Source organism: Macaca thibetana, chromosome 15, assembly GCF_024542745.1.
Source record: "Macaca thibetana thibetana isolate TM-01 chromosome 15, ASM2454274v1, whole genome shotgun sequence".
NCBI lineage: Eukaryota > Metazoa > Chordata > Mammalia > Primates > Cercopithecidae > Macaca > Macaca thibetana.
Genome location: NC_065592.1, coordinates 1417221 through 1440058, shown reverse-complemented (window position 1 = coordinate 1440058; position 22838 = coordinate 1417221). Strand labels below are relative to the sequence as shown.

At 56.8% G+C, this 22838-nt stretch overlaps 1 protein-coding gene across 2 annotated transcripts in view; it reads right to left on the bottom strand.

The window, feature by feature from the left end:
* COL5A1 (collagen type V alpha 1 chain) overlaps positions 1–22011 on the bottom strand; it is a 211582-nt gene extending 189571 nt beyond the window's left edge. Inside the window, exon 1 of one of the 2 annotated variants that reach the window (XM_050759704.1) lies at positions 21515–22011. In XM_050759704.1, the coding sequence (XP_050615661.1) occupies positions 21515–21629 (115 nt within the window). In that variant the 5' untranslated portion in view covers positions 21630–22011. The remainder of the gene's footprint in view (positions 1–21514) is intronic. The other variant, XM_050759706.1, reaches the window with a different exon arrangement.
* Between the last annotated feature and the right edge of the window lie 827 nt (positions 22012–22838).

Genomic DNA, 22838 nt, shown 5'->3' with positions numbered 1-22838 from the left:
CACCGACTCCAGGATGAGGAGCCCAGGTGTTCAAAGCCTCAGGGCCAGCCCAGGTCAGGCCAGGCATCCTCTCTTCTTTCTTGGCCCACATAGCCCTCGTTCCAGACAGGGGCTGCATCCGATGGATGCACCCAGCACAGCAACATGCAGACGGCAGTTCAGGAAACATCGAATTTCATTTTGGGAACGTGGTCTCTTCAACCACCCCCTCAGCAAAGCCACGCACAGGGCCTCTGACATTGTGCATACCCACAAAAGTGTGTGGCGGGTTGAATGCGGAGGCAGTATGTTTAGTAAATTTCCAAACACGGAGGCTCACAGTGCAGGCAGTAGCTGTGCAGCGAACACTCATCATTCTCCGCTAACAAGGCAGATGAGGTTCTTCTATGGTTAACAGCCCCGGGTTTAGAGTGACCGACTCTGGTGCAGAACTTGTGGCCCGAGGAAGACGTAATTAACAACAGATTCAGAGCATTGCTTTGCAGCCCGGAGGGTTTCATGCGAGTTAGCCCGTCCCCATCCAAGCTGGCAGCTGTCCACGTCCCCACCTCACTCTAGAGCTGTAAAAGCTGAGGCCGGGAGAGAGATCAGAGGAGAGATACGGGCTGCAGAGCATGAGGGTGGAGAACAACCCCAGAGGCCCTTCCATCTGGACGGCTCTCTTGAATCAACCCTCACTTCTACCCTCCGCCTCCCATCACCCAAGGAGCACAGAATATCCCCACTGGAGAGGTTCAAAGTCCTTGGCAGGCAGCACTGGGCATCTACGCAGGGGTCAGGAATGGTGCTGGGGAGGCCTAGGTCAGCTCCACTGGCACCGGCAGGCCTGAAATCACGGGCTTCAGAGCTTCCCAGACTGTTAGGAAAGTCGAAGTGGAAAAGAAGGAGGCAGCCGGACTGGGCTGGAAACCAGCTGAGTTGTCAGAGAAGAATGTGCGAAGCCCTCAGTTTGACATATCCCAGGGAGGGCAGCTGCCCCGAGTGGCCTGGAAGTCAGGGCCCTGCCTGGGGGCAGTTATGTGCTGGCCGCATACACGACTGCAGAGATCAGATCAGGAAATATTTTCACAAGTGACTAGAAAGAGACCAGACTACCCCCCTTCAGAGGAATTTTTTTTTTTTTTTTTTTTTGCCCAAGATATTGACCAGGCATCACATTTTATGGAGAAAGGCACATACTTGGAGCCCAGTGATTTCATTTGGGCTTAAACTCAGCACAGCGAGGGCTGGATTACGGAAGCCAACAGATAGGCACAGAGTCAGGTTCCCGCCTCTGCATGAGTAACTGCCCCAGGGAAGGCGGCTTTCACCCTGAAGCACTTGCAACACTGGTGTCTGTGTCCAGGTGAATGCCATCCTGGGACCAGCCTTAGCATCCTAGAGAACAGAAGCCGCTGGAGGGAAGGGCTGGAAAGGGAAGAAGCAGTCTGAGGAACAGCGAGGTTGGCACTGCTTAAGGAATTCCAGAGCACAGCTGGAAGAGCTCCTGGGAGTTATTTATAGGGTGAGATGATTGATCCCAGAATTAAACACATTTAGGTTGAAAGGGCCTGGGGAGATTACAGCTAAGAAGGTGCTGGGTGACATCTGGGAAAACTGTCAGGAAGATGTGGTAGGCTGGGCAGGGTTGCATGGGAAGGGGGGTATGGGTGTGGTGCGAAGGGGACACTGGCGTCTAAGAGAGCCACTAAGTCTCAGCTCTGCTCCCTGTTGGCCAAGTCACCTGGACACTTCCTCACGGAGTCAGGAGAACCGTACTGACCTTGCAGGACTGTTGGGTGGAGTGAAAGTCACCGACAGAAAGCAGTCGGTGCTGGGAGCCATCAGCCCATCTGTCACCATCTGCCCACAGGACTGGAGGCTCCTGCACATCACGCACACACCCTGCTGCAAACTGGTCATCTGCTTGGGAACCCCTTGAAAGATCCAGGGTGGTGCAAACAGCTGTGTGAAGCTCAGCGACACATGGCTGAGCCCAGATTAATGTCAGATGTGGGATAATTAGTGAATCCCTGATCCCAAAGATCCCAATCCAAGCAAAACTGATAGGCAGCTTCCCCAGACGGAGCACTGGGAAAAGTGTCCCCGACACTTCCCCAACCAAACTCCCCAGACCACCCTAGGCAACTCTCAGTTTCCTCTCCCACCCAGCCTCTTTGGGGTCAGCAAGCCCAGCATACCCCACCTCTGCCAGCCAGTGGTGGGTGTGGTAAGCTGAGATTACTCTTCCGGTACCTTCCATCCTCCCCTAAAAGAGCCCAGGCGCATGGTTCACAGCTTCTAATATCTGCTCTCCACCCCACTTCAGAGAGCTAGTTCAAAACAGAGCAATTCCCTGGGCCAGTCAGCACCCTCTGAGTTTACAAAGCACTTACAATTCAACCCAATAACCATTCACTGAGCACCTCACAGTGGTAGGCACTGTGAGATGCAGGAGGAACTCACACAGACCGTGCCTGTTTCTATGCAGATCTCAACTGTGCCTCCTTAGATGCTCACCACAAAACTATGAGGTAGAGAGACATCATCAGCTCCATTTTACACATGAAGAAACTGAGGCACAGAAGAAAGGTAATGGTTTTGAGGTCACACCATGAATACTCTAGCACAACCCAGGCCAAGCCTAGGTTTTCACAATGTCTAGTAGAGCTGGGATGCAATACCCTCCTTGGCCTCCAGGGGCACCACTCCTGGTCTCTAGCTAGACACTGAAGTTTGAGGCTTTGATGTCATGAACATGAACTAGGGCTTTGGGTTACCACTGTTTACAGTGAATTCTGGCTATTGAGGTGACCAGAAACTAGAAATGCCTAAGACCACATATGCAGCATCATCACTATTCCACTGGTTTCTAATAAATTGAAACTTCCCAACTTTTCCTAATAGAATCGGTCTGGGGCATACAGTAGGGGGTAGGTGGGTTACTCAGGTAGCAAATCTTCAGAGGGCTTTGACAATTCTTTAGGACTCATGGTTCATTTTAAGGGAAAACCAAGAGTAAAACTCTTTCAAGCCTGGTCCTTGGCAAACCTGAGGACTCTTATGGCACATAGAACACATCGTTCTGCTAATAGGATAAAGGGTAGACTTGGAAATCAGGCCTGGGGCACTGTTTCTCTCAGAGTTTGCATTTTTCTTTTCTGAAATGCTGATGGTTTAAAGATGTGGATCGTGGCCCAGGTCCCTGACCCAGGAGGGGTTCTGTGATGCTATCCCAGCTCAGCTCCTGAAACATCTGGTCCATTTCTGTCCCTGGCCCGCCTGCACCTTATCTGCTATAGCATCTGGCTTGCTGGGCCCCACTTCTCCTTGGCCATGTGTCCACTGATACTAAACAGGCAGCACCTACCTGGCAATAATCCTCCCCTATCACTCCTTCCTTTCCGCTAAAATGGAAAAAATGACTCAGACCACAGCAGCTCACCCCCTTAAGCAAACAGTGCACGCACAGCTGGGCACAGGCTCCAGATCTAAGCTGCAGATCCCATCTAGGACGGTACTCGGGGTGCCTGTGGAGCCCATGGCTGAGTGGGCTTTGGAAGAGGCTGCTGAGTGATAGGATCCAAACGGCCCTGCTCCCTCCTGAGACCCACCACCCGGGCCATGGTGATGCAGGAGGGCAGGGAGGACAGAGGGTTGTTCACGGGCATCACCGGGCTTCAGGCTCCTCCTGCTCTTGTCTCTCAGTGCCTACTGCAGGGATGAAGTCCCCAAAGAAAAAAACTGCAACTATCCCTCGGATGGGGCCAAAAATCCCACCTTACTTGGCTACTCGGCACTTGGCACTCTCAGAAGGCCTGGACTCATATCAGGCAAGTTCCCAAGCAGCTGGACAGAATCAAATGTCCACAGTTCAAAGGCATTTTTTTATTTTTTTATTTTTTTGAGATGGAGTCTCTGTTGCCCAGGCTGGAGTGCAATGGCACCATCTCGGCTCACTGCAACCTCTGCCTCCCAGGTTCAAGCAATTCTCTTGCCTCAGTCTCCCAAATAGCTGGGATTACAGGCATGCACCATTACGACTGACTAATTTTTTTTGTATTTTTAGTAGAGACGGGGTTTCACCATATTGGCCAGTCTCAAATTCCTGACCTTGTGATCCACCCGTCTCAGCCTTCCAAAGTGCTGGGATTACAGGCCTGAGCCACTGCGCCCAGCCTCAAAGGTTATTTTAAAGGCCTAACTCTGCCACTTCCTAGCTGCAGGGCCTCTGAGCCTGCTTCTCACCTGTAAAATGGGATGATATCTCCTGCCTCAGACAGAGGTCATCGGGATAAAACACGGTGTAAAGGCATTTAGGGTCAGGTCAGAAGAAGAAAAGTCCCAAAGAGTCCTATTCTTCACCTGCAGAAAAAAGTCTCAAGCAAACCCCTCCCTCCTCGTATGTCTCATGTGAATTTCTACCTTCACTGACATTTCAGTTACCAGGCTCCGGAGAGACCTTCAAGAGGGCCAGGACCCACCTGGAGCCCAGCAGCCCCTCCCCTCCAGGCCTGGAGACTGACCCTCCCAGCTGCTCTCCACACAACCACAGGGTGCCTGCACCCCCACCCTCCAGGGGACAGAAGCCAGGCAGGGTACAAGAGGGGCATCGGTTTCCATTAAGACCCCCGACATGCCTTTAGGCCCACACTGCCCTCGGACTATAGCCCCTCCCCAGAGCCTGCAAATCCTGCTCGAGGGCCAGGCAGCTGTGTGTAATCGGCCAGGCCCTGGCTGCAGGAAGGGGAGGCAGGAGCGTGTGCACACGGAGGGGCCCAGAGCGTGCAAGGACAGGCTCAGCAGGGGCGGGGGGATGTGCAGGGGCAGGGGGACATACAGGCCCGGCTTGGGCCGTCCCTCCCAGGGCTGTCCCAGCAGAACTGGAGACCCGGGCAGCCAGAACAGGAAAGAAAGAGGAAGCGGGTGTCTGCACTTCGGAGCTGCTTTCCTTTATCACTGGTGAGCAAGCAGATTTTCAGGGTCATGATGAAACCTATGGGCTGCGGAGGCCGGGGTCCAGAACCTCCCAGTGTGGGTGCCGCCTGCCCGCAGAGGGTGAGCTGCCCACCACCATGGGTGTAGGGTGAACATTGGTCCTCAGAGCCTGCCCTGGGCAGAAAGCCCCTGCATTAGAAAGCCTGGGACCCGCTCCAGCCCACCAAGGCTGAGAGAAGACCCAGTTTTGAACACCATCCCCTGACGGTGGCAAGAGATGGGCAGGGTTGCTTTCCTCAGCAACAGGACTCCGGATGCAGTCCACCACAGCAGGCAGCATCTCCATGCCCGGCCCATCCCTCCCCAGTGAAGCCCACCCAACAGGCCAGGACTCCCAGGCCTGGTCTCCCCACTTCTCACCAGCCTGTGACACCAGAAACCCATACCCTCTAAGTCTGAGCTTATTCATCTGGAAAACGGCTCCAGGGCCATAAGCCAGGCCACTGACTCTGTGTACCCTCCCCAGAAGACATCAGAGTCCTCTCTAGGAGTCCAGGCATGTCCTGTCCCATCCCCCTGCCCTTCCCCGTCAGGCCTGGCACCCCTGGGCAAAGGAAACTCATCTGGAGAAGCTCCTAGGAACTGAATACAGAGGGAGGTTCCACAGCCCTCACCCCCCATATTATCTATAAACTGTACCCACTCCTCACCCCCCATATTATCTATAAACTACACCCCCACCCCATCCCCATATTATCTATAAGCTGCACCCCTCTGCCCCGCCCCACATATTATCTATAAACTGTACCCCCTCCTCACCCCCCATATTATCTATAAACTATACCCCCACCCCGTCCCCCATATTATCTATAAGCTGTACCCCCTGCCCCCCCCCACATATTATCTATAAGCTGTACCCCCTCTGCCCCCCCCACATAAACTTATCTATTATCTATAAACTTCAACCCCGCCCTGCCCCCCTCCTTACCCCCCATATTATCTATAAACTGCACCCCCACCCCAGCCCCATATTATCTATAAACTGCAACCCCCCCTGCCCCCCATATTATAAACTACACCCCCACCCCGTCCCCCAAACTGTACCCCCTGCCCCCCCATATTATCTATAAACTACTACACCCCCCTGTACCCCCTGCCCCCATATTATCTACAAACTGTACCCCTGCCCCCCCCTCATATTATCTATAAACTACACCCCCACCCCGTCCCCATATTATCTATAAACTGTACCCCCTGCCTCCCATATTATCTATAAACTAGACCCCCACCCCATCCCCCATATTATCTATAAACTAGACCCCCACCCCATCCCCCCCCCGCCTCATATTATCTATAAACTGCACCCCCGCCTCAGCCCCATATTATCTATAAACTGCAACCCCCCCCCCGCCCCCATATTATCTACAAACTGTACCCCCTGCCCCCCATATTATCTATAAACTGTACCTCTGCCCCCCATATTATCTATAAACTGCACCCCCTGTCCCATCCCATATTATCTATAAAGTACACCCCCACCCCGCCCCCATATTGGCTATAAATTACATCCCCACCCCCATGCCCCCCATATTATCTATATTAACTGTACCCCCTGTCCCCCTCTATATACTATCTATAAACTGCACCCCCACCCTGCCCCCCCATATTATCTATAAACTGCACCCCCACCCCGCCCCCCATATTTTCTCTAAATTGCACCCCCTGCTTCACCCCCCCCCCCCCCATATTATCTGTAAAGCACATCCCCTGCCCTGCAGACTGGACCCTCTGGCCCCTTTGTGCCCACCATTTAGCATCCTCTGAGGTCCCTGGCTGGGCCTGAACCTGCGAACAGCAGCTTTAGTCCTTCTTTCACACTTTATAAAAGCTACAATTACTGCCTCCCAACCTCCATATTAACAGCCACGTACAGTAACAGCCATCTCTAATAAGAATTATATGATACCATCTGCGACCATCCCAATAAAGGCAGCAAGCATTGTTATCAATACCACGATTGCACCTGCTGTTTGCACTGCACGGAGCAATGTCCTGCACACTGGGCACACCTAGGTCTTTGCATCCACACCAATATCCCTTCCTTAGATCCTCACAGCAGCCGGTCCAGGTAGGTGGTGCTATCACCTCTGATATGCAGACAAGCTGCCTCGGGATCAGAGAAGTTAAGTAACATGTTGGAGGTCCCACAGCCAGGAGTTCAAACCTGCTCTCCCAGCCTCCAAAGCTCCCAGTGTCCCTGAGAATCACTGCTCTCCTCCTCATCCCCTGAGCACTCTTTGCAAAAGTCCAAGAGGTGACTGTGAGCTGGTGATAGGGGCAGGCCCTGTAGAAGGACAGAGGGCTGGAGGGAGGCACAGGCCTCCACCCTCCCCTGCTCAGAGTTTCCCAAAGTGCCCTCGACTGGTCACTGCCACTGCATTTGGGGGGCAGGACAAGGAGCCGCAGGCCCCAGGCTCCACTACAGACCCTCAAAAATCTGAATCTGCAAGGTGGGACCCCAGGGCTCCTGCACCTGTCCACTGTGGGGGTCCCAGGCTCCACACAACGGCATCCTCTGGCATCCGGTGATGAGCCCCCCAAAGTCCTACCCTGCAGGAAGGTGGACCAGCCCACCCTCCTTTGTTTCCAGTCAATCCCAGAAAACACCCGGCAACTCCAGGCCAGGGTTACCCAGAGAACTCAAATCTTTGGCAAAATGGCAGTGCAGCTGCTGTCTTGGTACCAACCCCCCGTACCAGGGCATTCAAGGAGGGCATGGCAGGGGAGCCCTGCTGCAGGTGTCATAGCACAGCCTGGTGGGCACAGCACCCATGGCGCCCTCTGGGTCCTCACCCACAGCCTTCAACTAAACCAGCACTACAGACGCCCGGCCCTACACACCCCCAGCCCTACACCTCCACCCCAGAGCCTACACACACCCACCCTACCCTACACACGCCCAGCCCAACACACACACCCCCAGCTCTACACACACCAGCCCTACACCCCCCAGCCCTACACACAGCTGCCCACACACACCCCCTACACCCCCAGTCCTACACACCCCCCAGCCCTACACACCCCCAGCTCTAAACACCTCCAGTCCTACACACACCAGCCCTACACACCCCAGCCCTACACAATCCCAGCCCTACAGAACCCTAGCCCTACACACACCAACCCTGCACACCCCCTACACACCCTACACATCCGCAGCCCTAACCCTACAAACCCCCCCTACACCCCCCACAAACACACTGCCCTACACACCCCCAGCCAAACACACCCACAGCCCTACACACACCGCCCTATACAACCCCAGCCCTACACACCCCCAGACCTACACACAACAGCCCTACACACCTCCAGCTCTACACACACCAGCCCTACACACCCCAGCCCTACACACCCCCAGCCCTACAACACCCCTCCAGATCTAGCCCTACACACACCCTCACAGCCCTACACACCCCAGCCCTACACACACCAGCCCTACACACCCCCAGCCCTACACACCCCCAGCCCTACACACCCCCAGCCCTACACACCTCCAGCCCTACACACACCAGCCTACACACCCCCAGCCCTACACACCCCCAGCCCTACACACCACCCCCAGCCCTACACACCTCCAGCCCTACACACCCCCAGCCCTAAAACACCCCAGCCATACACACCCCAGCTCTACACACCCCCAGCCCCACACCCCCAGCCCTACACACCCCAGCCCTACACACCTCCAGCCCTACACACCCCCAGCCCTACACACCCCCATCCCAACACACCCCCAGCCCTACACACCCCAGCCCTACACACCCCAGCCCTACACACCCCCAGCCCTACACACCCCCAGCCCTACACACCCCCAGCCCTACACACCCCCAGCCCTACACACCCCTACACACCTCCAGCCCTACACACCCACCCCCAGCCCTACACACCTCCAGCCCTACACACCCCAGCCCTACACACCCCAGCCCTACACACCCCACACACCTGCAGCCCCTACACACCCACAGCCCCCCCAGCCCCAGCCCTACACACCCTCCAGCCCTACACACCTCCAGCCTACACACACCCAGCCTACACACCCCCAGCCCTACACACCCCCAGCTCTACACACCCCAGCCCTACACACCCCAGCCCTACACACCCCAGCCCTACACACCCCCAGCCCTAACACCTCCAGCTCTACACACACCACCCTACACCCCCCAGCCCTACACACCCCCAGCTCTACACACCTCCAGCCCACACACCCAGCCTTACACACCCCCAGCCCTACACACCTCCAGCCCTACACACCCCCAGCCCTACACACCCCAGCCCTACACACCCCCAGCCCTACACACCTCCAGCCCTACACACCCGCAGCCCTAAAACACCCCAACCCTACACACCCCAGCTCGACACACCCCAGCCCTACACACCCCCAGCCCTACACACCCCCAGCCCTACACCCCCAGCCCTACACACCCCCAGCCCTACACCCCCAGCCCTACACACCCCCCAGCCCTACACACCCCTACCCTACACACCCCCAGCCCTACACACCTCCAGCCCTACACACCCCAGCCCTACACACCCCAGCCCTACACACCCCCAGCCCTACACACCCCCCCTACACACACACCATTCAGCCCTACAGCCCTACACACCCCCCCTAGCCCTACACACACACCCCAGCCCTACACACCCCAGCCCTACACACCCCAGCCCTACACACCTCCAGCCCTACACACCCCAGCCCTACACACCCCAGCCCTACACACCCCCCCTAGCCCTACACACCCCACACCCCAGCCCTACACACTCCCAGCCCTACACACCCCTAGCCCTACACACACCCAGCCCTACACACCCCCAGCTCTACACACCCCAGCCCTACACACACCACACCCCAGCCCTACACACCCCCAGCCCTACACACCCCAGCTCTACACACCCCCAGCCCTACACACCGCCAGCCCTACACACACCACCCTACACACACCCAGCCCTACACACCCCCAGCCCTACAGAACCCCAGCCCTACAGATCCCTGGCCTGAGAGACCCCTGAGCCTGCAGACCCTCCAGCCCTGCAGAGTCTCCAGCCCTATAGCCCCCTGCCTGAAAGACCCCCAGCCCTGCAGACCATCATCCCTGTAGAACCCCGGCCCTCCAGATCCCCAGCCCTATAAACCTGCAGTCCTATAGACTCCTGGCTCTGCAGAGCCCGGCCCTGTGGACCCAGCACAGTACTGATGGAGGGGAGGTCTGGGTGTGGGGGGAGCCCCTGGGAGAAGCACAGACAGCACACGGCCAGCAAGCTGAGGTGAGCGTGGAGTGGGATCCTCCTCTTTCGCAGACTGAAATGGTTACCAAAGAACGGAGCTGACGTCAGGGACTGGCTTCAAATCACCGGGTGCGGGGGCGTGGGCCGGCCTCCGGCTGGAACGGGGCTGGCTGTGGGCTGGTCCTTGTGGCCCCAGGCAGAACATGACCTTTGCTGTGCTGTGTCTGAACCTTCCCATAATAGGAACATCAACAACAGCAGAATCTCAAGGCCAAATCCACGGGAAACCCCCTCCCTAGAAGTTCACCCCCAGCCCCAGGGTCTCCCTGCTCCCTAAGACCTGCAGGATAGCGGCATCTTCGCTTTGGAGATGAGTGAGTGCCCCCGCCAGGTGCGCAGGGGAAGAGCACCATGGGTCCTTGGTGAAGCGGGGACCACCAAAAAGAAAGTGGGACTGGCTTCAAATCACCGGGTGCGGGGCGCGGTGGCTCAACGCCTGTAATCCCAGCACTTTCGGGGGAACCAAGGCGGCTGGATCCCCCTTGAGCCCCCCAGCCCCAGGGTCTCCCTGCTCAAGACCAGCCTGGGCAACATGGTGAAAACCCAGGTGCTACAAAAAATACAAAAAAAGCCAGTGGGTGGGGCCGGGCGCGGTGACTCACGACTGTAATCCCAGCACTTTGGGAGGCCGAGGCGGGTGGATCACGAGGTCAGGAGATCGAGACCATCCTGGCTAACACAGTGAAACCCCGTCTCTACTACAAAATACAAAACATTTGCCAGGCGCAGTGGCGGGCGCCTGTAGTCCCAGCTACTCGGGAGGCTGAGGCACGAGAATGGCGTGAACCCGGGAGGCGGAGCTTGCAGTGAGCCGAGATCACACCACTGCACTCCAGCCTGGGCGACAGAGCGAGACTCCGTCTCAAAAAAAAAAAGAAAGTGGGAGGTTCCTGAGCGGCGTGGAGGAACAGCTACACCCTCCTCTCTTCTCTCCAATGCTTCTCCCCTGGCAGGTGCCCTCCCCACCCCACGACCACCATTAATGCTGAAATCCAAGACCCTGGGCTGAAGGATGCAGAACGACCCATGGTTTGCAAAGTGTGGCACCCCGGACGCCCTGGCATCAGCGTGGTCTGGGAACTTACCTCGCTAGAAATGCAGTTTCCTGGACCCACCCCGGGCCTCCTGAGTCAGAAAAAATCTGTGCCTTAAGAGAGGCCTCGGGGGGATGCCAGGGCCTGGTGAAGTGTGGGAACCGCTGGTCTACACCATGAGGAGAAACCCCGGACCCGGCCTAAGAAGAGGCCCTCCCTGCTGTCTGACAATGAGCCATGAGAAGGCCACGGGGCAGGGCCATGGAATCTCACCTTTGCTTCCTCTATCCCACGGATTCCTGCAGCCTCCAGACTGGGTCAGTCTTTTTGGTGGGGGCTGTCCCGTGCACTGTGGGGTGCAGAGCAGCATCCTTGGACTCCCCCAACTGCAGGCCAATAGCCCTGCCCCCACCCCAGATTCGACAATCCGAAAACATCTCCAGACATTGCCACATGTCCCTAAATGGCCTGGTCTGAGAAGCCATGATATCCACCTGTTTCAGGGCCAGGAGGATGACACTGGCAGGAGGATGACACTGGCATCCCTGGCAGGACAGTCGCTCACCTTCCCTCCCACCCCCTCTCCCTCTCCTGATGGTTCCACCTGGGGCATCTCCTTGCCCCACCCAGCAGAGCCGTGTTACCCTGGCTCTGCCTATTGTCACCAGCTCACTGTCACCGCCACACCGGCCCAAGGACGCTCTGTGTATTCTCAACCTTCAGATGAGATATCTCCACTGCTCAAGCAGTACTTTTTGACCTAGACAACCATTCGAGATCATCACCCTAAATAACATGAATAATAATTACTTACAAAGCTATTACAATTGCAGTCAGAAATCTAGTTCCCTCCTCTTCCCTCAAGAACACCCTTCACCCCGCCCCGACCATGTGAACACTCTGCAGCCAAAGGGTCTGAGAAGAGGCAGTGTCACTTTCTCCTTCTTTCCTTAGAGCCTCTGGGAGTCACCACCCCTCCTTAGGAAGAAGGAAGGGAAACGTCCACAGGAACATGGACACGGGACACTTTCTCCCCACTCTCCTTTCCCCAGGGGAAGAGCAGAGAAATAGCACGGGAAGAGGATTTCAGATCATCCCCAAAGAAAGAAAACAAAACAAAAAATTGAGGGAAGAAAATCAGCAGCAAAGACAGATCCTGGGAACCTCCCTGATGGACACAGTGCTGGGAAGGCAGAGGACCTGAGAAAAGTCCCCCCAGGGGCCCCTCTGTCCTGCGCCTGCCATCCCACCTGTGCAGAACCCACAGGCATCAGGCCGGCTCTCCCCACACCCGGCTTGCCTGTCACCCCCACAACAGGCCCCAGTGATTGACCTAAGTGTGTGCCGAGGATGCAGACGCTGGGCCTCTGTCCTCCAGAAGAAAGAAGAAACCACAGTTGGAAAAGCTGAGACTACTGTGCTCTCTGGTGTACATTTTTATTTTTAATTTTTATTTTTTTGAGACAGGGTCTCACTCTGTCACCCAGGCTACAGTGCAGTGGCACAAACACAGCTCACTGCAGCCCCAGCCTCCCTGGCTCAAGTGATCCTCCCACCTCAGCCTCTCAAGCAGCTGGGACCGCAAGCACACACCACTACACCCGGCTAATTGTTTTTGAAATTTTTGTAGAGGTGGTGCCCAGTAATGGGATTACTGGGTCAAATGGTATTTCTGGTTCTAGATCCCTGACGAACCGCCACACTGTTTTTATGTCATTTTGTGGCATTTATTAAAAAAATAAAGAGGCCACCAGATGGTGCCCAGGCTTGATGTGCATTTTTATACATCTGAAAGGAAGAAGGAGAAACCAAGGCAGGGGCTCCATGTAAGCACTGTTGTCTGGGGCCATGGCTCCCCTTCTGAAGCACCAGGGCCCAGCTGCCACGGAGGCCAGGTCAGCCCCAGGAAACAAGCCGGAGGGAGCGGAGCCATGCTGCCCTCACCTGGCCTTGAGGATGGACAGTGGCTGCTTGCATCCATGCATATGACTGTACGGACCTGAACCAAAATGCAGGCCATGAGACCACTGGGACGTGGAGGGAGGCTGTCATCCCCTTGTGCCAGCTGGACTTGAAGAGCTAGACTGGCACATCTGCAGAATGGGCCGTCCCACCTGGCACAAAGGGCTGGTCTGAGGATCACAGGTGCTGATGGGACCACCCTCAGAGCAGGGTCCAGTGTGAATATGAAAATATGAACAGGAGCCAGAGGAAGAACATGCATGGGAACATGCCCTCTGCATCCACCAATGGGAGCCTGCCTTCAGATGCGTGCACCCCAAAGGGCTGGCCCTGGAGAAGCAGGCTGGTCTCTGATTGGCCACCGCCCCATGGGGCTGGCAGGTGCCTCCCTAGACTGGCTGTGGCCACATGCTACTCCCACTTCTACTGCACCTCACTCGGTAAAACCACCTGTTCATATGGCTGACTCCCCCACCACAGCAGAAGACCCAGTAGGGCACAGACGGCTCACCTATCGCTCACCTGTGCCCCCCACATAGGTCCGACTCATGTTGGGGGTCCATAAATGCTGCCAAACAAACCTGCTGACACACCCAATGTCTTCACATACGGACCTCACCTGTTCCCTCTGTACCCACACATGGGAAAGAGTGCTGATCCCCCAGGCCACCCACCAGAAGAATGGAAGACGGTCGCTTCACTAGGTTACAACACTCACGTGTTCTCATTGGAAAATCACTGTTTCCCAGTGCAAGGGTCAGAGTTTTTCAACTTAAATCACTCCTGCTACATACACACACTTTTTTAAAAAAAAATTTTATTATACTTTAAGTTCTGGGATACATGTGTAGAATGTACAGGTTTGTTACATAGGTATACACGTGCCATGGTGGTTTGCTGCACCCATCAGTCCGTCATCTACATTAGGTATTTCTCCTAATGCTAACCCTCCCCCAGCCCCCCAGCCCCTGACCTGCCCCAGTGTATGATGTTCCCCTCCCTGTGTCCATGTGTTCTCATTGTTCAACTCCCACTTATAAGTGAGAACATGTGGTGTTTGGTTTTCTGTTTCTGTGTTACTTGCTGAGAATGATGGTTTCCAGCTTCATCCATGTCCCTGCAAAGGACATGAACTCATCCTTTTTCATGGCTGCATAGTATTCCAAGGTGTGTATGCACCATTGTCTTTATCCAGTCTATCACTGATGGCATTTGGGTTGGTTCCAAGTCTTTGCTATTGTGAACAGCGCCACAATAAACACACGTGGGCATTTGTCTTTATAGTAGGATGATTTATAATCCTTTGGGCATATACCCAGTAATGGGATCACCAGGTCAAATGGTATTTCTGGTTCTAGATCCCTGAGGAATCGCCACACTGTTTTTATGTCACTTTGTGGCATTTATTTAAAAAAAAAAAAAAAAAAGCCCACCAGAAACCCTATTGCCAAGGTCCTGGCAAGGAAGAAAAGGACAGAAGAACAAATTTCCCTATAAGAACACAGGTCTAGGAAACAGAAAATAAAGGAAGCTTCCATTTCATGGGCACAGACATCTCAGCAAATAGGCTGAGCCCGTGTCCCCGGAGCTCTGCATAATTAAATTTTGAGAAAAGTGGGTCATGCTGTGGTTCCATTTCTTAGGTCTGAGTCACCAAAGGATGGTGACATTTACTGCTAATATGGGGTTATCACCTAGTTTGAGATTCTTCCAGAAAAACTCCTCTGCTAATAGGAAGCCGAGGGTGTGACGGCTCGGACTATCTGACACGGACAACTCAAAGTGACCCGCGCCCCTCCACTGAGCATCCAGCCACCAATTCACTCGTTCTACGGTCTTCTCTCCAGTGGCCTGAGGCTGGGCTGGCACAAAAACAACATCTGAGATGGCAAAGCCCCCCCCCCCACCGCCCCCGCCAACTTCACCCACCCCGAAACACCTCCTTTCAGTGATCAGCCACCACTCGACGCCATCACGTCACAGAGACAGAACAGAGGCCTGCAGCTGGGAGGTGCGCAGGTTCATCTACCTCCTGGACCTCAGTTCCTTGTCAAGAGCAAGTGGCTGGAGGAGGCAGGGGAGGGCCACGCTGCATGCTGAACTTGGCCCGGCCTGCGACTGCCCAAGGATGCATCTTCCTGGCTCAGGCTCAGAGCCTCAGAGGCAGCAAGCAGTGAGCGATCTGCTGAACTGACCACTGGTGCTTACTGCCTTACCTTTTCTCTTGCTTACCCAGTGAGGGAAGCAGCAGTGTGACCCCACACAGGATGGCAAGGGAGCACGCACAGACCAGTGAGTAGAGGGCCCCGAACCGCCTCACAGCCTCCTGCTGCACTGGGGTCCCCGGTGGCAAGGGCAGTAACAGGGTCTTACTCTGTACTTTATGTGAGTAATGCATTAGACATCACTAAAACCCTGCTGTAGTTACAGTCATCACCCCCTTCTTACAGATGGGGAAACTGAGGCACGGGGTGGTTAAAATGCACTGCTGGTAGACACTGGAACCAGGGTAGGAATCCAGGCATCTTGCTGGTTGCCTGTCCTTCACCAGCATGCCACCCTGGTCCCCACGCCATGTCCTGGTGGCTGCAGTCCTGCCTATGAGCAGGGATGTATTAGTCAGGGTTCCCTTAGAGGGACAGAACTAACAGGAATAGAAATCTATATATATGGGAGTTTATTAAGTATTAACGTACATGATCACAAGGTCCCACCACAATAGGCTGTCTGCAAGCTGAGGAACAAGGAGAGCCGGTCCCAAACCTGAAGAACTTGGAGTCCGATGTTCGAGGGCAGGAAGCGTCCAGCACAAGAGAAAGACATAGGCTGGGAGGCTAGGCCAGTCTCATCTCTTCATGTTTTTCTGCCTGGTATTTGCTGGCGGCTGATTAGATGGTGCCCACCCGATCAGAGGTGGGTCTGCCTTCCCCAGCCCACTGATTCAAGTGTTAATCTCCTTTGGCAACGCTCTCACAGACACACCCAGGATTAATACTTTGTATCCTTCAATCCAATCAAATTGACACTCAGTAGTAACCACCACAAGGGCCGCTGTAGGCTCTGCCTGCAGGATCTCGGCACATCCACCAGCCAGGCCAGAAACATCAAAACTGACACTTGGCAAAGCACTGACAGCAGACTAGTCGATTGTATGGGAGAATGTAAATAGAGGAGAAGCGGGAGCCATCATGCAACATCGCCCTCCTGGGAGCTTAAAAAGACATGAAATTGTCGGATCCAGCCAGACCCAGCTTGCCCTGCAGCGAACCCACAGCCTCCTGCTCAACCGGCAGGCTCCACCTCCTCTCCCGTCCAGCCATCTCCTCCTCTCCCGTCCAGCTGGGGCCAGGTCACGGTAAGGAGAGAAACGTCGCCCTGCCACGAGCTCCTGAAACACACCAGGTCCTGCACGTGGAGTCAGCCCGGGACACCCACGTGAACGCATGTACATGTGCAAGGATGCGCATGCATGCACACTCAAACACACATGTACACCCACAAACACACGTGCGCAGGCAGATCGCGGGGAGACATACACATTATACACACATGTACGTGGCCTGATACACATACACACAAACGCACACATAAGTGCAAACCCTGGAATTGGCTTCTAAAACCTTTCACGTGCATCACACCCCACGGCCTGGATGATGACCCCATGAGGTTCCGTGGGAAAGCAGAGAACCGAGGCCAAGGAAGGCAAGGGGGCAGCAGAGACCGGCTAAGCGGATGACAGCAGAGCCCCGGGGGTCTCAGCAGGGCCAGGCCCCACACAGGCACACCTCCCTCACCTGTGCCTCTGGGATACCTGCATCTAAAGAGGGCTGTGGGAACACTGCTCTTTCCTCCTGCAAAACCGCCACTGAAGATGGGGGTGATAACGCCCCCACACAGCCAGTGCCAAATACAGGTCAGGCAGCTTGCAAAGCTTCTTACAGTTGTGGCCTCAATCAGTCTTCACAACCATGCCTCAAAGCAAGAAATGCAGTTCTCCCCATGTTCAGGAGGGGAAGCTGAGGCGCAGTGACTTGTCCTCACCCAGCCCACCCGACGGCCCCTCAGAGGCACAGAAATTCAGCTCCGGCCTCACACCAACCTTGCTGGCCTGGGGTTCAGTAATCTGATTGCCAAGGAAAGTCACCTCCCACATCGGACCACCTGTCACCCAGCACAGGTACCCAAAATCGCCCCCAGAGGCCCCCACATCCTAGGCCACAGCCGTGGAGCTGTCTGCAGAGCTGTGCACGCTGAATTCGCTGTGCCAGGCCAGCAGGGCCCACTGAAGGGAAACAGGAGGAACGGGGGCAGAGAAAGGGTTAAGGAAGCTGCCGGGATCTGCCACTTCGCTTCGGGGCACTTGCAGTCCCCTGGCAAACAGATGCTGGGGGCACCTGCCAAACCCACGAATGAGGGGCTTTCCAGCCAAGGCAGCCGCCCAGGAGAGCTCTGGGACATGGTGTGGAATGTCCTGTCAGGAAGGAGGGAAGAGGGTGAGCGAGATTAAAGCCAGAGGCAGAGGAGAGCCCCACGAAGGAGGTTCGTTTCTACAGTAAAAGGAAGGAGAAGAGGAGGAGGGAAGGTCAGTTTCACATCGCCTCCTCCAGGAAGCTCCCCGGCTCTCCTCAGTGCAATGAACCCTCCCAGATTGTCGGACACAAGACCCAGCACATCCCACGTAGGCCCCTGAGTAAAATTCACAACAGTCTGCATGTGAGACCGTGAGCTCCCGGAGGGAAATGAGGGGTCCCATCCCATTTGCCTCTGTCTCCCCAAGACAGGCCCAGTTCGTGTGAAAAGGCAAAAGCCTTCAGGGGCCAGGCAGGTTATACTGATGTGTGGAGAGGCCTGGGTGGCCAGAGGCGAGTGGTGGAGACTGTGGCTACTGCATTCCTCTTGAAGGCATTGGAGTAAAAAGAGAAGGGATAGAGGGATGAAGGCAAGGAAGGAAGGGGATGGGAGGGAGGGAGGCAGGAAGAAAGGGAGGAAGGAAGGAGAGAAGAAAGGATGGAGGGGGAAAGAGGAAGAAAGTAACTTAAACGCTGTCTTGGCCAAATGGAATGGCTCTGCTCCCAGGACCCTGTATGGACTGGGCCCCCAGGCCGGGACTACAGCTCAGGGCCCTGGCCGTCTCCCTGGGGAGAGCTGATAAACCGATGGGAAGTGAGAAGAGGGAACTCTGATAAGTCAAAGAGTGACCATGCCAGGCGGAGAGTGGACGCTGGCTTAGGGCCCCAGAGCAGGAATGGAAGACAGGGCCTGGCATCCCTGCCCCCTGACTCCTAGGCTCTGTCCCTTCTCAGAACAGGGTGAGAATGCAGTGAGATGGTGCAGCTGATGCTCACCACAGGCCAGGCAAGTGCCAGCCCCTGCATTCCCGTGTGTGACTGTCTCCCAAGGCCGTTCCCAGAGCCACTTCACATGACAAAGCAGGGACAGGTCCTGCACTGTTCCAGATGCAGCTTCGCTCAGGCTCCCAAGTGGGTGCCTTCGAGAAGTGTCCAGGCCTCATCCTGGGCCTCCAGCGGGGCAGCTCACTGCTCTGCGCAGCCCCTGCTCCACCCATCAAGGTCTGTCTCCCGGGAAGTGGGATGGGGCGGTCCAGGGAGGAGGCAGGGGCAGGCAGACAGGCCAGGCAGCGAGAAGGCAGGGCGGGACGGGCAGTACCAGCTGTGTTCGGCTAAGGCGTGGCGGTGGGGAGTCCAGAAATATCTGCAGGGCGGGGTGAAGAGCAGGCTCTGGCCAGCCCCGCAGGAGCAGCCCAGGGGTAACCTCACTGGAGAAGCTGCTGCGAGCCTGGCACTGGGAACATGCCCCTGCCTGGGGCTGTGGCACTGCTGGGTGGGCACAGCCCTGGGTGGCGACCAAAACTCCAACCCCTCCGGCAAATCTGGAGCAGAGCAGGGAGAGGGCTTGGGGAATTCTTGGGGCTTCTGAGCTCCTCCCACTCGCTGCTCTTTTATGGGGAGAGGGAGGGAGGGGGCTGAGGATGGAAAAGGATATCTTTTCAGCCAACTCGATTGAGTCAGAGGAAATTTAACCATTTGATATCTGTCAAGTCTCACAAAACTTGGCCGACGCTCCCCACAAATTATTGCAAAAAACAATCACGTGACTGGAGTCAACCAATGGCGTGTAGAGGAGATGACCTCAATTTCCAAATATTGGGGTCATGTTTCACTTCCCATACTCTCCTTCCCCGTTACACTGTTCCGTAGCCCCAAATGCAATCCTACTTTTCATTCCCTCACACACTTGGCCAAAAGGAGGCAGGCAGAAGAAATGTGTTCAGAAAACCCTCGGAAAACATCTGGCAGATCCCAAGACGCAGAAGACAGCGGCCACTTGCTGGTGGCTCCCCGCCGCGCCTGCATCTCCAGTGGACAGCCGCCCCCTCTGGCCATGCTCGGAGGATGACTTCCAAATAGGTCCCACCCTGGGAGGTGGAGAGACATTGGCGAAACCCACGAAGTAAAGCGGTCTCTTCGCATGCTTCTAAAAGTCTGTTTTGTCAAAAGCAAAATGTCCAACTCCAAAGCCCGCCGCTCTGGGCCGTCCTCACTCCCACTTCCAACGAGCCACACTTCGATTAGCCAGGACAATCAGAGAGGGAAAAAGACAGTGTGGAGGCGGGGAGATGGGCAGGGAGGGAAATGGAACCCCACGCCCGGGCCGATGCACGGTCCCCAGCCAGTGCCCTGCCCCAGCTGTCTAGGGTGACGATTCCCCTGAAGGACTCCCTCTTGAGTTTCTGTCGAAAGTCCCCAGAGGCGCTGAGACAGGGCCCAGTTCTCCGGCAATGGCATGGTCCCTGACCACACCTTCCTTCTCCTCTCCACTTTTCTGGGGACCTCTATTGTCCCCCACCTTCAGCTGACCCCTGGAGAAACACAAGCCCAGTTACCCCAGGGTCAGGAGAGAGTTGGTGGCGGCCCAGGGATGAGATCCCAGGTCCTGGGAGTCAGGCCAGGCTCCTGGCTCCTCCCCCAGAGCACCAGGGCAGCCCCCACACCCAGACTGCAGTTCATCCAGTTAGCCCAACAAGCACTGATCATGCCAGGAAAAAAGGAAAAGAGTATTTTAATTGACAAGCAGAACACGGACAATGATTTTTCCCACTTGTCTTCCAATCGTGAAGCAGAGAGAAGCATTCTTGCTGGCAGGCGGCGGGCTGGTCCAGCCGTTCGCTGAGCCCACGGTCCCATCGCTCTGCCCGCCACTTCTGACCTGGCGGCACACAGCTCTGAGCCTCCATCTCCCCACCTGTCAATAAGGATTCAGGGGACCTTCCAGAGCAGAGGGTTCTGATGTTAGAGAGTCTGTTGAAAACCCACCCCACCACTAACTACCAAGAGCGATGCCTAGAAAAATGCCCCTGTCAGGAAGCTGCGCCAGGGAGAGCTGAATCCTCGAGAACCCAGCCAGGGATGCAGACAGTCCTCGCCTTGCAGCGCCCTCCCCGGGAAGCAGGGCTCCTTCTAAGGGCTGACCCTTGGCAGAAGGAATCCCACATCTGCATATCATCCCAACCACTCACAGCCCCGCCTGCAAACCCATCTCTGGCTTTGCTCCACGCATCCCATCTCTCAGCAGGGAACCCAGGAAAAGCTGCCTTCCAGGGATCAAGAAGTTTGGGGGTGGAATTAGGAGCAGGGCTGTCTACCACCCTGCAGGGGTCCCCAGTGCCCCCGAACACTTAGGTGACCAAGACTGCAGGAAACGCTGTCCCTGGGGAAAGCAGGGCGCCAGCTCAGCCTAGAGCAAGAGTGCCTGGGGGAAGTTCAGTGCTGGGGGTCCAGGTTTCTGGGATTCCCCCCACCCCAGGAGTCCCGGGATTTGAAGGGCTGTGACTCTAGGGGGCGGCCCTGCCCGGTTTTGAGCGAGGAAGTTCTGCTGTAGGGCTGTGTCGGCCCAAGCTGGGCGCCTGTGATGTGGGACAGAGAAGGAAGGTTTCGGGACAAAAGTTTGCCCGCCTCGTGGACAACCCCTCCTGCTAATCCAGCCCTCGGTCCATCCTCGGCTCGCGCGACAGCCCCACCCGACCCGCCAGTTTGGGGAGGGGGCGGCGGCGCGCCCGCGGGCATTGTGTCTGCGTGTCGTCATCTCGGGGGGGGGGGCGGGCAGCAAATGGCATTCGTGGTCTTGGCCCGTGCACTCCACAGGCCAAGGAAGAAAAGTTCTGCGGGCGAAGGCGCCCGGGGATGACAGCGGCGTCCGGGCCGCGCGCGCCCCATCCCGCATCCCCGCGCCCCAGGCGCCCTTACCTGCGCGGCTCGGAGGCGGCGCCCACAGCAGCAGCAGCAGCAGCAGCGGCGGGGGCAGCAGCGGGGCGCCGGGACGGAGCGGGCTGCGCGCTTTCCAGCGGGTATGGACGTCCATGCCGGCGGGGCGCGGGCCGGGGCGCACAGGGGCGCTCGGAGGCGCGCGGGGACGCACAGGGGCGCGGGTCACGGCCCGGGCAGCGCTCTCAGCGGGGACCGCACCACTTTAGGAGGTCATGGGGACCTCGGCACCCCCCGTTCTTCTTTGTGGCGGCGGCTGTTCTGGAAGGGGCGGCTGGCGCGCTCGCCCACGGGCGGGAGGGCTCGACTTTGGCCCGCGGGGCGGCCGGGACCCCGCTCGGCTCGCTCGCCCTCGCCTCCTCCTCCTCCTCCAACTCCTTCTCGCCTCCTCCTCGCCGCCGCCGCCCCGCGACCCGCTCCCCGTAGGCGCTCCGCTCGAGTGAGGTCCTGCGCCAGCCGCGGGGACGGAGAGTGCGGACCTCGCCTTCGGCGCCGAGCACTTTTTTCCCCCTTTTCCTCCCTCCCTCTCTCTTGGAAGGCAGCCGCTGAGGCTGTCGATCCCCAACGCCCGCAGCAAATCAGAGCCCGGCGCCGGGCTTGGCGAGGCCAGCCCCCGCCTCCCACTGGGCGCCGCGGGCGAGGGGGTGGAGACAGCGGGCGAGTCGCTGCGAGGAAGGGGCTGGCCCGGGGCGGAGCGGACGTGGGGCGGGCGCGGCCCCCTGTTCTTTCTCTGAGAGCCGGTAGGCGGGCGGGCCTGGGGCGGCCTCGGAGCCCAGGGGCCCACCGTGGTTCCCCCTACTCTTCCCACCCCAGGTGCCCGCACCTGGCGGAGCTCCAAGAACCAGTGCAGAGGGGCCCCGAGGTTTGCTCACTTCGGGTTAAAAAGAAAGTTGCAGCTTACCCCGCCTAACTTTTTCTTTAACGTGGAGGAGTTCAGAGCTCCTCTTCTGGGTGGAGACTAAACTTCCCATCCAGCCAGATCAGGGCGCCCAAGACTGTGGCCTACGTGTCAACCCGGACCGAGGACCTGCCGCCTAACTGCAGACTGGCACGGGACCGAGCTGGGGTCTGACTTCCCAAGAGCTCACGAGACCTCCATGTGCTTGGACGGGAACATCTGGGTTATTAATTAGGCGAAGTTTGGTTCTGCAGTCCCCAGGCCCCCACCCCTCACGCCTACCCACTCCCTGGTGGCCCCACTCCAATAAAAAGGAAACCAAAGAAGGCACCCCCTTGGGAGTGACAGCTGGCGCAGGGAGAAGGCATTCCTGAACGACTGCTCTCAGGGAAGAGCTGGGGCCCTGAT